Source organism: Haematobia irritans, chromosome 1, assembly GCF_050003625.1.
Source record: "Haematobia irritans isolate KBUSLIRL chromosome 1, ASM5000362v1, whole genome shotgun sequence".
In the NCBI taxonomy this organism is placed as follows: domain Eukaryota; kingdom Metazoa; phylum Arthropoda; class Insecta; order Diptera; family Muscidae; genus Haematobia; species Haematobia irritans.
In genome coordinates this window covers 122,861,190-122,875,507 of record NC_134397.1, presented here as the reverse complement: position 1 = coordinate 122,875,507, position 14,318 = coordinate 122,861,190, and the positions used below count along the sequence as shown (strand labels likewise).

The window sequence follows — 14,318 nt, the reverse complement described above, 5'->3', positions numbered from 1 at the left end:
TGTACCTTCACAGATTTTTTTTAATTCAAGTACTATATTTGATTTTCCACCAAATTTAAAATAAAAGTGCAAAGATATACATGAAACAATTATATTTTTTAAAAAATTTCGTCTAAACTTGGGTAGACAAGTTCAAACGCAATAACTGCGTAACATTTTGCCTACCGAAATTGATTGATTTAAAAAAGTCAAGCTGATTTTCGCCACGGAAGTCGAAGAAATGCCTCTGGCATTACAGAATGGATTTGTTTTTCCCTTTAGGGCGGTACTATGTTCGCTTTTTCGCGTTGAAATTTCCGGGGTTACTTTATATTAAAATAGTGCGACTAAAAGCAGATAATTTAACTCAATTGATACAAATTATCTTTTTCACCTAGATTTGATTAAGATTGAAGAGGTATATATTTGTTTTCATTTATAATTTTGATTATTTTAGAAAAAATAATCGCGAAAATAAAATGATTTTCAACTCAAAAACTGAATATAGTACCGGTCTTTTGGCTGTAAGACTTTCATGGTGCCGATTGCATTGCGATGGAGTAACATAGATAAAAAATAATAATTTGTATGTTATTTGTTTTTATTCTGTAGGACTTACAGTCTTTTTACAAATCTGAATTGGTAATATATCGATTTCCTTCCGAATGAAATCCTTTGTAAACTGGCAGTCTTCGTGGAGCTTAAATTAGAAGCCAAAAGAAATATATGAATAATCAAAGATTATATACAAATGGATAAATTAAAACATACGAAAATGTTTGTGGCTATTACTCTCATTCCTTTTTCGATCAGATAATACAAAACTTTTTACTTTCGACCAAAAATATCCCGATATTGAATGTGGCTGATTTTGTTCCGTTTTGGTTTTATGTTCATGTTCCATTAGGTGAACTGAGTCTAATGCATAATGATCCAAAAATTTCAATCGAGGTAGTGAATTACAAAGCACATTTCTATGGAGAATTGAAAAACATGAAATATCAGTAATCTAAATATAAATGTAAATAAAATATTACTAGTATCTGGTGGTTCGGCGCAGAAACCAACCGAAAAGCTATACCAAAGATAGTTAATATTTCCCAATGGAAATACAAACTTCGAGGGCGGGAAAGTCTTTTTTATATGTCTCGGTATAAAAAATATATGTTTGGGGCTCTAGTTTTAACCACAATATTTTTAAGAGCATATATAATGTTCAAAGACTAATATAAAATGTTTGGAACATACATAAATATTAATATTTTATGTTTACTATATAAAAGTATTTTAAAAATTTAAAATTAGAAATTTCGTATAAACATATATATGTTTAAATAGAGAGAGAGAGAGAGAGAGAGAGAGAGAGAGAGTACAGAGAAAGAAATAAACATGGTGACGGAGAGAGATAACAAAAGACATTGATCCATGCTGTATGCGAAGATATAACTTTGTGCGAACATACCTGTAGTGTGTGTATTCATACGGTACAAATTCACTAAAAGGTACCAAGTACAAATTATCGGGGCAAATTGGGTTACCATGTATGCTCAAATATTCTAAATTTGGAAACAATTGTTGTAGTATCTGGGCTGTTGTATCCAAGTCACTGAACTGAAAAAAATATTTTTTTAGTTTTTCATTGAATCTAAATAATAATGAGACCAAATTGTGAATTCACATTCTTTAAACTCCAAAAAGACCATTCACAAAGTGGGACAAGTACTATTCTCAAAATTATTTTAAATATCATTAATCTAAAATGGATTTAAATCATAGTTTCTATATTCTAAACCACATAGTGATCACGGTATAATAATTTTAATCTGCCAAATAATGTGCCTACAATAAATATTGGTTTTAGACCACATAAAATATATACCGATAGACTCAGAATCAGAATCTTGAGTCGATCTAGCCCTTGATGTCCGTCTGTCTGTCCATGTATTTGTTGTTCGTAGGATTCCGATCGCAATTATTAACCTATATTGATGAAATTTGGTACAGGGTGTCCTTTTTTAACAAGGACGAACGCGATTGAGTCGCAAATGTGGCTATAATATCCTTATTTATCAACTGATCTCTCTCAAAGTGGACAAAGTCTATTATTCCATTGTACTCACTATACCTGCAAAGAATAAAAGAAATCGGCTCAGATTTAGATATAGCTCCCATATATATACATTTACTTTGGTATTTGGCATATGTACGAGGCACCCCAGAAATTTGAAATGTGCAAATTATACATTATTAAATTTACACATCAGTTTGTTTGCTCAGTTATTTCCTTGACAATGGAACAATTTTTTGTTCATATCGCTTGTTTTTGTACTGTTAAGCTGTTCGGTAATGAACCGATTTTGGCATGATAATTAGACAACGAAAGGTCAATCGATTCGGATTAATTTAGCCTTAAATTTTCGGGATCGGCATGGGCGCTATATATAATTATTGATCGAATTTACGCACCAAATTTCAGCCGATTTGCTCTTTCCGAATTCAAATCTGTTGACCGGTTTATATAGGGTGTATACCTTATAACGGTCCGATAAGGCTAATTTGCAACACCACCCGACCTACGTCAATAGCAACTACTTGTGCCAATTTTCAAGCCGATAGCTTGAACGGATATTTCCAATATTTCGAGGTATTAGAAACCCAATTTTCATGATTAGTGCGCCTTCAATACCATCAAGAATTGAAATCGGCCTTACCAAAAACCACGGTTTATTTGCGACCAAGGACTTAAATCAGGAGAAACATCCACCGATACACACTAAATTCAGCACACCTAATTGTGGTTCTGAAAACCCTACAGAATCTAGACCCCAAATCATAGGAGTATATATAAAATTCTGTACCGATACACAATACATTCGGAACACCTATTTGTGGTCCTAAAAATGTTCTAGATTTTAAATTTGAGGCAAATTGGATAAAACCTACGGTTTCTAGAAACTCAAGAAGTAAAATCGTGAGATGGGTCTATATGGGGGCTATAGCAAAACATAGACTGATAAACTCCATTTTCGGCACACCTATTAGTGATTCTAAAATACCTCTATATTTCCAATTTCAGACAAATCGGATAAAAACTACGGTTTCTAGAAGCCCAAGAAGTAAAATCGTGAGATGGGTCTATACACGGACGAAAAAGACTGTTTTCATATATTTGAGTGTAAAAATTATATGTTTGGAACTCAAATTTTTTTAACACAATATTTTTAAGCTTGCTTGAACATTATGCTTGCATATAATGTTCATAAACTAGCATAACATGTTTGGGACATATATGTTAATATGTTAGAACATATTATGTTTGGGACATAAAATGTTTGCAAATATTATATGCTTAGATGCAAACAAATATTAGTTTAGAAATGGCCTATAAACATATATGTGTTTAGAAAGAGAGACCTAGAGGGTATGCTTGATGTAAAATAATGGAAGTAACCAATTGGCGCCTTAAAAATATATCCACACAAAGAAAATTTCATTAATTTTTTTTTTCTACCAGTGTATGCCCTAAGGTGAAACATAATAAGTTTGAACAATACAAACAGTATTTTATTTGGACCAATCCTGAAAATATATATGCTTGCAGAAAAATGTGTTTGGGGTATATGTTACAGAAGCAATTCTTTTTGAGGGTGCATCGGGGGCTATACCAAAACATGAACCGATACACACCATTTGTGGTCCTAAAATACCTCTATATTTCCAATTTCAGACAAATCGGATAAAAACTAAATTTTCTAGAAGCCCACACCCAGAGAAGGAATATGATCACCTCAAACATATTTTAAGAGCAAAATGTTATTTTTGGACGGTGAATATGTGACATGTTTGTTACAATCATGTTATGTTTTCGAAAATTATGTACCTGATTTTGACAACCATGCAAATGATTTTTGCGGTAAAAATGTTTCATGTTTACCGTCCAAAAATAACATTTTGCTCATAAACATGTTTGAGGTGATCATATTCCTTCTCTGGGTGTGGGCCTCTCTGCGTGCATGAAATAAAATTGGATCGGCCTATATGGGGGCTATAGCAAAACATAGACCGATACACACCATTTTCGACAAACCTATTTGTGGTCCTAAAATACCTCCAGATTTCCAATTTCAGACAAATCGAATAAAAACTACGGTTTTTAGAAGTCCAAGACCCTAAATCGCGAGATCGGTCTATATGGGGGCTATACAAAAACATGAACCGATACACACCTATTTCTAGTCCTAAAATACCTCTATATCGCCAATTTTAGACAAATCGAATAAAAACTATATCTATATTAAAACCTGGACCGATATACCCCATTTTAGAATTGGGTCTGCGTACAGACAAAAGACGAATCTGTGCCAAATTTCAGGACGATAGCACCATTATTGAAGACTGTAGCGTGATTACAACAGACAGACAGGCGTCTTTCAATTTCTCCCTGATCAAGAATATATATATATTTTATATAGTTCGATGTGTTACAAACGGAATGACAAACTTATTGTACCCCCATCAACATTCTATGGTGGTGGGTACAAAAAGGAAAATCTCATTGGGCTGTGAAAATTTTCGAAAAAGATAATAACATTTAACTAAAAACAAATATTTTTTGTTGCAGCAAAAATAGGTTAAATTTAGCGTTAGTTTAACTACGGATTTTTTTTTTCAGTGCAGGAGTCTCAAGAAGTCAAATGCGTGCATTGGGGGTATATAAATACGAGCCGATATCGAGCAAATTTTAACCGGGTCCGGAAGAAATTTGCTCTTCAAGAGGCTCTAAGACCAATATTTCGATGTGCTGTAAAGGGAATGACAAAGTTAATATACTTCCATTCTATAGTAGAGGGTGAAAAAAAATGAATTCCATCTATTAAAAGATATTGAATGTTTTTTACGTTGATTTATATGACAATAAAATTTTATTACTCTTTCCAAATTACATTTATTCAATTTATTCGAATAGGCCGGTACTATGTTCATTCTTGCGAAAAATTTTTATGGAAACCATTATTTCGCACTTAGAAAGCGGCGTTTTTTTAGGTAGCTTGAAGCGCTATTTTACAGGGAGCGATATTTGATTAAGTTGGTGGTGTTGCTTGTTTTTACAAAATAACATTTTATTTTTCCTTGGGCAATTGATCTGCTATTCCTTTGATCCTTTGTATAGTTTCGGAACAAAAATATGGTCCGTGTTTGATTTATAAACCCGCACAAATAGTTTTTAATAAATAAATTATTTCTTAATTCACATTGCAAATGGCGCCGTGCTATAAACGTCAGTTTTTCAACACGAAAAAACAAAGTATCACAAATGGAAAAAATTTCGCAAATTTTTCGCATTTTTTGGTTTTGTATGGAGTTTCAACGCGAAAACCGAACAGAGTACCGGCCTTAACACTTCATACTATTGACGAAAAAATACTATCACCTTAATGAATATATTTCCTATATCAAAGAAAAACTTTTGTTGGCTCAATTTTATATAAATTTTCTATTTGTGCGTATTATCACCCTAGATAAAAACTCACCTCGTTCTTGTTTAGAGTTAACGTTGTGATAGTCGGAAAACTAAATGTCTTAAGTCTTTCAAAATGGGCCTCTCGCAATCTGTTATCGTCCATAATCAATGATTTCAGATGAGGCATATCGGCAATCCATTTCAAATCTCTTATACGATTGTGGCTGACATCCAAATGTTCAATACACTCACCATGGGTTGCAATTATTTGGGGGTCAAGTTCTCGTAGATTACGATGAGACAAATTCAGCTGAAATAAACAAACGAACCACAAAACAATACAGCAGCGGAGGTGGATCGGTGAATAAGTCGTATCACCACAAAAGGTAAATAAACATAAAATATATTCAAATGGTTTTTTGCTAGGTTGCTAGGTGAGAATGCTGGTATGTATTTGTTCTTATTTTCTTTATGAAATGAGAGCTTAACTGTGATTTTATCTGTTGACCGCCTACCTCTCGCTTGACTGCATCCCAACCGTCATTTCTATCTACGTCACTGCTGTGGTTCATTTTGAAATGTTCCAACACCAACGGTAATTGTATTCTAATTCTTTTCAGTATGCTACGCTTGGTTTTCTTCTTGTAAATGACACAATTCTTGTACACATTTTTCCAATGTTTGGGTTTTTTTTCTTGTTTATTTTTTTCCCTCCTTTCGTAAGATACTTTCTTTGTTCTTGATGCGGCAATCTTGATTTTTAATGTTCTCGTTAGATCTGTTCGAAAGAGACTGATCTTCTTTTTCCCAGATTGTTGTATTGTTTTTACCACAGCAAAAACAAATATACGTTTTGTCGCATGCAAGAAATTTTTTACTTTGGTAGTAGTAAGCGAATGTAGTTTTGTTTTATTACTATAGATGGCGCTACGTGTTTTGGTTTCGGTCTAAGCTAATCATGTCCGCGTGCTTCATTACAATACAGATGTCGTTTGTGTACATTTCTATATATATGCCAATCATCTCAGCAAAAAAAAATAGGTTCCAAAAAATTATATAATATATACCCTAGCAAAAAAATTGGAAGTTGTTCTAAAGGCAAAATATGAAATATGGTTCGTTATGTTACTATATGAGGTACCTTATTTTTATACCCTGCGCCACACTGTGGAACAGGGTATTATAAGTTAGTGCATATGTTTGCAACACCCAGAAGGAGACGAGATAGACACATTGTGTCTTTGGCAATAATGCTCAGGGTGGGTCCCTGGATCGATCTAGCAATGTCCGTCTGTCCGTCCGTCGTCTGTCTGTCTTTCAACACATTTTTGTGATCAAAGTCTAGGTTGCAGTTGAAGTCCAATCGCCTTCAAATTTGGCAAAAGTTCCTGTTTTGGGCCAGAATAGAACCTATTGATTTTGGAAGAAATCGGTTCAGATTGAGATATAGCTCTTATATATATCTTTCGCCCGATATAGGCTTATATGGCCCCAGAAGCCAGAGTTCTAGCCCAATTTGGTTGAAATTTTGCACTAAGAGTACAATTAGTTATGTAGTCAAGTGTGCTAAATTTTATTGGAATCGGTTCAGATTTAGATCTAGGTCCCATATATATCTTTCGCCCGATTTTCCGTCATATGACCAGAGTTCAAAGTTGTAGTCCGATTTACGTGAAATTTTGCACAGGGAGTAGAATTACAATACTAAGTATGCATGTCAAATTTGGTTGAAATCGGTTCAGATTTCTATATAGCTTCCACATATATGCTTTTCCGATTTGGACAAAAATGACCAAAAATACCCACATTTCCTTGTTAAATGGCCACTGCTAAGTCGAAAACTTGTAAAAGTGACTCAAATTTTCCTTTATTTCTAATACATATCTATCGACCGATAAATCATAAATACACTTTTGCGAAGTTGCCTCAAAATTGGTTCAGATTAAAATGTTTCCCATATTTATACCCTGCGCCACACTGTGGAACAGGGTATTATAAGTTAGTGCATATGTTTGTAACACCCACAAGGAGACGAGATAGACACATTGTGTCTTTGGCAATGATGCTCAGGGTGGGTCCCTGGGTCGTCCGTCTGTCTGTGAACACATTTTTGTGATCAAAGTCTAGGCGCAATTTAAGTCCAATCGCCTTCAAATTTGGCACATGTTCCTAATTTGGGTCAGAATAGAACCCTATTGATTTTGGAAGAAATCGGTTTAGATTTAGATATAGCTCCCATATATATCATTCGCCCGATTCACACTCATTTGCCCACAGAGGCCAATTTTTTGCTCCGATTTAGTTGAAATTTTGCACAGGGAGTAGACTTAGCATTATAGCTATGAGTGCCAAATTTGGTTGAAATCGGTTCAGATTTGGATATATCTCCCATATATAGCTTTCGCCCGATTTATACTCATATGATCACAGAGGCCAATTTTTAACTCCGATTTAGTTAACATTTTGCACAGGGAGTCGAATTAGTATTGTAGCTATGCGTGCCAAATTTGGTTGAAATCGGTTCAGATTTAGATATAGCTCCCATATATATCTTTCGCCCGATTTACCCTCATATGACCACAGTGGCCAATCTTTTACTTCGATTTAGTCGAAATTTTGCACAGGGAGTAGAATTAGCATTGTAGCTATGCGTGCCAAATTTGGTTGAAATCGGTTCAGATTTAGATATAGCTCCCATATATAGCTTTCGCCCGATTTGCACTAATATGACCACAGACGCCAATTTTTTTCTCCGATTTAGTTGAAATTTTGCACAGAGAGTAGAATTACCATTGTAGCTATGCGTGCCAAATTTGGTTGAAATCGGTTCAAATTTAGATATAGCTCCCATATATATGTTTTTCTAATTTCCACAAAAATGGTCAAAATACTAAAATTTTCCTTGTAAAATCGCCACTGCTTAGTCGAAAAGTTGTAAAAATTACTCTAATTTTCCTAAACTTGTAATACATATATATCGAGCGAAAAATCATAAGTAAACTTTTGCGTAGTTTCCTTAAAACTGCTTCAGATTTAAATGTATCCCATATTTTTTTACTAAAATTGTGTTCCACCCTAGTGCATTAGCCAACTTAAATTTTGAGTCTATAGATTTTGTAAAAGTCTATCAAATTCTGTCCAAATCGAGTGATATTTAATTGTATGTATTTGGGACAAACCTTTATATATAGCACCCAACACATTTGAGGGATGTGATATGGTATCGAAAATTTAGATCTACAAAGTGGTGCAGGGTATAATATAGTCGGCCCCGCCCGACTTTAGACTTTCCTTACTTGCTTTTTACTAACATAGTGTACCATCCCAGAGCATTAGCCGACTTAAATTTTAAGTCTATAGATTATAAATTTTGTTCAGATGGAGTCAGATTTAAATGTATGTATTTGGGACAAAAACCTTTATATATAGCACCCAACACATTTGAGGGATTTGATATAGTATCGAAAATGTGGATTTACAAAGGGGTGCAGGGTATAATATAGTTGGCCCCGCCCGACTTTAGACTTTCCTTACTTGTTTGATATCTGGTCGGGGAGTGGGTCCGATATTTTGAAAATTAGATCAAAGTTCTCCAATTTGCATGAAATTTTCAAAGAATGTTGGATTGGCGTTTGGACAAAGATCTTATACTTTATTTTTCGATATTTGATTAGGGATGAGGACCGACTGCTTGTCCGAAATTTTGAATTTTGAAAATTATATCAAAGTTCTCAGATTTTCTTGAAACTTTGGAAACAAAAAACCCCTAATTTTTTCTCCAATATTCGATCGTGAATAGTCATATCCCTTTTTTAGCACAATAGATCCGTTTTACTTCAAACTTACAGGGAACGTAGGAGATGGTGAGTAAATGAATAGGGTACATGATATTTTCGATATCTTATCGACATCTCCTCCATGCCCGAGTTCTTGAAAATTGAAAGATTTATTTACAACTTCTCAGATTTACTTGAAATTTTCTGGGAACAATGGAGATCACCATCTTCATGACCCTTTAGTTTGAAAGTTTTCCGATTTTCTTGAAATGAGCTCGGAAGGATGGTGGTCCATGTATGAGAACTAAGTACTTATTTTTTGATATTTGCAGAGGTGGAGAAGCTCATTCTTGCTACAATTTTCAAGTAAAAATCTTAATTTTACATTTATTGATATACAGAAAAAATATCACCAAAATATTTCTAATTAAAAAGTTGATTGAAGTTGAAAATTTTTCAATTAATAATTGATACAATTAAATGTTTAATCAAGATAGAAACATTAAGTTAATTAAGCCAATGATTGAAAAATTTTAAATTTTTAATAAAAATTAATTGATAAAATTAACTTTTTAATGAAACTCGGAAGAATAAGTTAATTAAAAACAGTGATGGATTTTTTTTTATTTTTTTAACTAAATATGTATTTCCAGCAATCAATTTTATAATCAAACTGAAAATACTAGGTGAAAAAATTAATTGAGTTTTGCAATCAATATCTATTAAATTTTTAATTGAATCAATTAAAAAAATTAATTGAAATTTGAAATCAATTAATTTCTTAATCAAGTATTTTGAATATCCAATTAAAACTGTGATTAATACTATCGTTTTCGTAATTGAAGACATTTCAATTAAAAATTAATTGGATCATTTAATTCGTGATTGAATCAGATTTTTTTGTTGTGTAGTGGGTGCTTAATTTTTCAGTATATGTTCTTCTCCGTGCGCGACATTTTATGGTATTTGTCTAAGATATTTTAAATATTTACTTTCTCTTATTTATTTGAGAGGAAACATATAGGGTTTTTATGTAGTTGAAATTGGTTGAAAGTTATATTTAATTTTTTGGTCCAATAAGGGGACTTCCCCAGGCCATACTCTTTACTTTTTGGTTTGATAATTCTGTGGGAACAATCTTATTTCGAATTTCTAAATTCTCATTTTATCAAATTTTATTAAAATGCTCATCAAAGTTTTATCAAATGTCGGAGAAGTTTAAATACACAATACAGGAAATTCTTCCATCAGTGAAATCTGTCCTAAAAATAAGTGCTGCCTAATTCTGCCTAACGACTAATAATGCTATTGTCACCCACTTGAAAATAAATAAACCACAGCTAAAAGAAAGGGGTTGCAAAAAAAGCATCGCCAAAAAAGTAGTGAAAATGTTCTTTCTGGATCCGGAAGTGGTGCAAGATTGGCATAGAAGTGGTGAATTTTACATGGCCTTGTCATAGGAAGGATGTCCACCATTTCAACAACCGTAGCACTGAATTTGCATCACTTTTAAGGTGTGGTCCAAATTCAGAATTTTAGAGAACATCTTTGGGAAGACATTTTTGGAAGTACTTCTAAAGTTGTGCCTTTAAAACAACTTCCATTTTTTTGCTGGTATGTTACGAAGGCTTTATCGTTTCTTTTAAAATTTTTCGAAATTGGTTGCAAAATGTAAAGGACACTGTCATAACTTTTGGGTCCTGTATCCCTCACAATATTATGAATTAACAATAACTTTGAAATGGCACTATCATTTGGATGAGGGAAAAAGTAGAGTGTGTGACTGAGTGATCTTTCAAATTATCTTTTCAAAATCTAATTTGAAGTAGCTCTCTTTGAACTCATCTCTCTTTCACCTAGAGATGGTAAACAAAGTAGCACTTCTGTTTTCCATATGTAAACTATTCATTAAAAAAAATTTTGTTTTTTTCTATCCACCAAAAACTATGAAAAATTTGTATTTGGTAATGAATCATCTTCGACATGTGTACAAAAAATAAAAAAATCAAAGAGCATCGTTAAAAACAATTTCGGAAAGAAGCAATCGAAAATAGTTCAAGTTCAGATATTTGTGAAACATTTTTAATGTGTGTCAGTCAAACTCGAATATTTCAATCATTCGCCACCTTTCGAATTTCCAATCGAAACATATCGGACTTATAGGCTAAGGCATTCGACGATGGGAAGAATGTGTCGATCAATGATTGATGGATTCGAAGTATATCAATGAGTGATCGATCGATCGTTTGTTTATTTTATTGACTTCTGCCCTAAGTTTTTGTTGATGTTCTGCTATTCATTGTACTATAATTCAATGTCTGACCTGTTCTTGTCTCCTACGTAATGATAACTAACATAATTTGTCATCACTTTGTAGATTCGAGATGATTGATCGTTTCTCGATTAATATAGATTTGCAAAATTGGTTTGGTTTACCTTCCAGACATGAGGTAATTGCGAGAAAGAGAAATGGAAAAAGGAAACAAGATTTTAGAGTAACAAAATTTAATAAAATTAATTAAAATTACATTGATGTTCCGAGGAATTTAAGTGATATGATCGACCCAAGTGAGATAGGACTGGCAATCTATATTGTCTTTACTTTTTGTATTGGGAATATGAAACAAGGAATCCCATGTTAATTTCAAGACCTCAATCCACTCACGACAGAGGAACAAGTAAATGAAGCTGTTTGAAAAGTGATGAATGTGAATGTTGTTTCAAAACAATATATTATAATAATAACATTGCTTAGAAAAATTCGCCAAAGATTGGCACTAAACCTCATTAACTCTGATGAAAAAGTGAAATTCAGTAAATGTACGTTTATATGGGGGCTATACCTATATCTGATCTGATTTTTGTAGGGAACAAATAAAACAAATAAAACAAGGATCCGCCCTAAAATGGAGTTTGTAAGTTCAAAACAATGACCCCACTTTGTCAAAAATTTGCAAAAAAATTAATTGTGGGGCCCATATCCTGCGATCTTTTTGTAGGGCTTTACAAGTACTTTACAACAAAGATTTCGTTTCATAATTGCGGATTTAGCAGCCAAAACAAAATGTCACACCCCCAACGTGAACAAGTTTCAATGCCTACAGGTCACTTGCGTGACTCACTTGCGAACATATTTAGAGGGAAACACATTATGTTGATATCTTTATCCGTTCAAAAGTTGCAGAATTATTAAAAACGATTTGGAACCACTGTGCGACTGTTGAAATGGTGGAATTCCGTCCTAAGACAAGCCCATGTTAAATTCATTACTTCTGCGCCAATTTTGCACCACTTCCGGATCCAAATAGAACGTTTTTACTTTTGGCGACGCGGTACTTTGTACTTTGGTATGTTCAAAAGCACTGAGAAAGCTTCCAAAGTACTGAATGTTTCATCCCTGGTCAGCAATGTGGAAGTATGCTCAGTACGATGTGTCGCACGCAAGCGACTAAAGTCGCTCATAAAAGAAAATCTTCAATTTTGATCATTCAATTTTGATCAATGAACATTTTTATTTGAGATAAAAGTTACGCCCTACCATCTCAGATACGAAAAATTCTGATTCTGAAGTTGAAAATTCTGTTGGAGTATACGAAACGATGTAAATCTTCAATAAGCTATGCAAACAAGGAAGAATAATGGAAAGTTCAATGATCTTATGAGATCAAGGATTTTCACAATAATTAACGAATAGATTAAAAGTTGAAACTTACAAACATTTGTGAAATATACCGGAAATTAAGGAACCCTCTATGCTGTCTGACAATAAATGAAAATTTAAATTGTTTACTTAAAAAAGTGTGGCAAGAAGGAGCTTGCCCTTCTGTGCAAAAACCAAAAAATTAAGTACTTAGTTCCAAACTTTCAAAAAGGGACGTCCCCTTTGTAGATCTAAATTTTCGATACCTATCACATCCGTCAAATGTGTTGGAGGCTATATATAAAGGTTTATCCCAAATACATACATTTAAATATCACTCGATCTGGAAGAATTTGATAGACTTCTACAAAATCTATTGACTCAAAATTTAAGTAGGCTAATGCACTAGGGTGGAACACAATGTTAGTAAAAAACAAGTAAGAAATGTCTAAAGTCGGACGGGGCCGACTATATTATACCCTGCACCACTTTGTAGATCTAAATTTTCAATACCATATCATATCCGTCAAATTTGTTGGGGCTATATATAAAGGTTTATCCAAAATACATACATTTATGTTAAATATCACTCCATCTGGACAGAATTTGATAGACTTCTACAAAATCTATAGACTCAAAATTTAAGTCGGCTAATGCATTAGGGTGGAGCACAATGTTAGTAAAAAATATGGGAAACATTTAAATCTGAAGCAATTTTAATGAAACTTCGCAAAAGTTTATTTATGATTTATCCCTCGATATATATGTACTAGAAGTTTAGGAAAATTAGAGTCATTTTTACAACTTTTCGACTAAGCAGTGGCGATTTTACAAGGAAAATGTTGGTATTTTGACCATTTTTGTCGAAATCAGAAAAACATATGTATGGGAGCTATATCTAAATCTGAACCGATTTCAACCAAATTGGGCACGCATAGCTACAATTCTAATTCTACTCCCTGTGCAAAATTTCAACTAAATCGGAGTAAAAAATTGGCCTCTGTGGTCATATGAGTGTTAATCGGGCGAAAGCTATATGGGAGCTATATATAAATCTGAACCGATTTCAGTCAAATTTGGCACGCATAGCTACAATGCTAAATCTACTCCTTGTGCAAAGTTCCAACCAAATTGGGCCAAAACTCTGGCTATTAGAACCATATTAGTCCATATCGGGCGAAAGATATATATGGGAGCTAAATCTTAATCTGAACCGATTTCAATCAAATTTTGCACACTTAACTGCACTACTAATTGTACTCCGAGTGCAAAATTTCAAACAAATTGGGCCAAAACTCTGGCTTCTAGGACCATATTAGTCCATATCGGGCGAAAGATATATATGGGAGCTATATCTAAATCTGAATCGATTTCAACCAAATTTGGCACGCATAGCTACAATGCTAAATCTACTTCCTGTGCAAAATTTCAACCAAATTGGGCCAAAACTCTGGCTTTTAGG

At 33.4% G+C, this 14,318-nt stretch overlaps 1 protein-coding gene across 1 annotated transcript; it reads right to left on the bottom strand.

The window, feature by feature from the left end:
- Nucleotides 1-562: 562 nt before the first annotated feature.
- On the bottom strand, nucleotides 563-6,215 carry LOC142221771 (leucine-rich melanocyte differentiation-associated protein). The gene is made up of 5 exons (XM_075291566.1): nucleotides 5,956-6,215; nucleotides 5,511-5,750; nucleotides 1,442-1,590; nucleotides 751-953; nucleotides 563-679 (listed from the first exon to the last, which is right to left on the bottom strand). Exons 1-5 carry the CDS (start codon nucleotides 6,010-6,012, stop codon nucleotides 606-608), a joined length of 723 nt encoding a protein of 240 aa, XP_075147681.1. The 5' UTR covers nucleotides 6,013-6,215; the 3' UTR covers nucleotides 563-605.
- Nucleotides 6,216-14,318: the final 8,103 nt, after the last annotated feature.

Coding starts and splice junctions, on each gene's coding strand:
- LOC142221771 (XM_075291566.1), bottom strand. CDS start 6,012: ATGAACCACAGCAGTGACGTAGATAGAAATGACGGTTGGGATGCAGTC. Junction 5,751..5,955: donor GGGATGCAGTCAAGCGAGAG/GTAGGCGGTCAA, acceptor TGTTTATTTCAG/CTGAATTTGTCTCATCGTAA. Junction 954..1,441: donor TATGAATACACACACTACAG/GTATGTTCGCAC, acceptor AATTCTCCATAG/AAATGTGCTTTGTAATTCAC.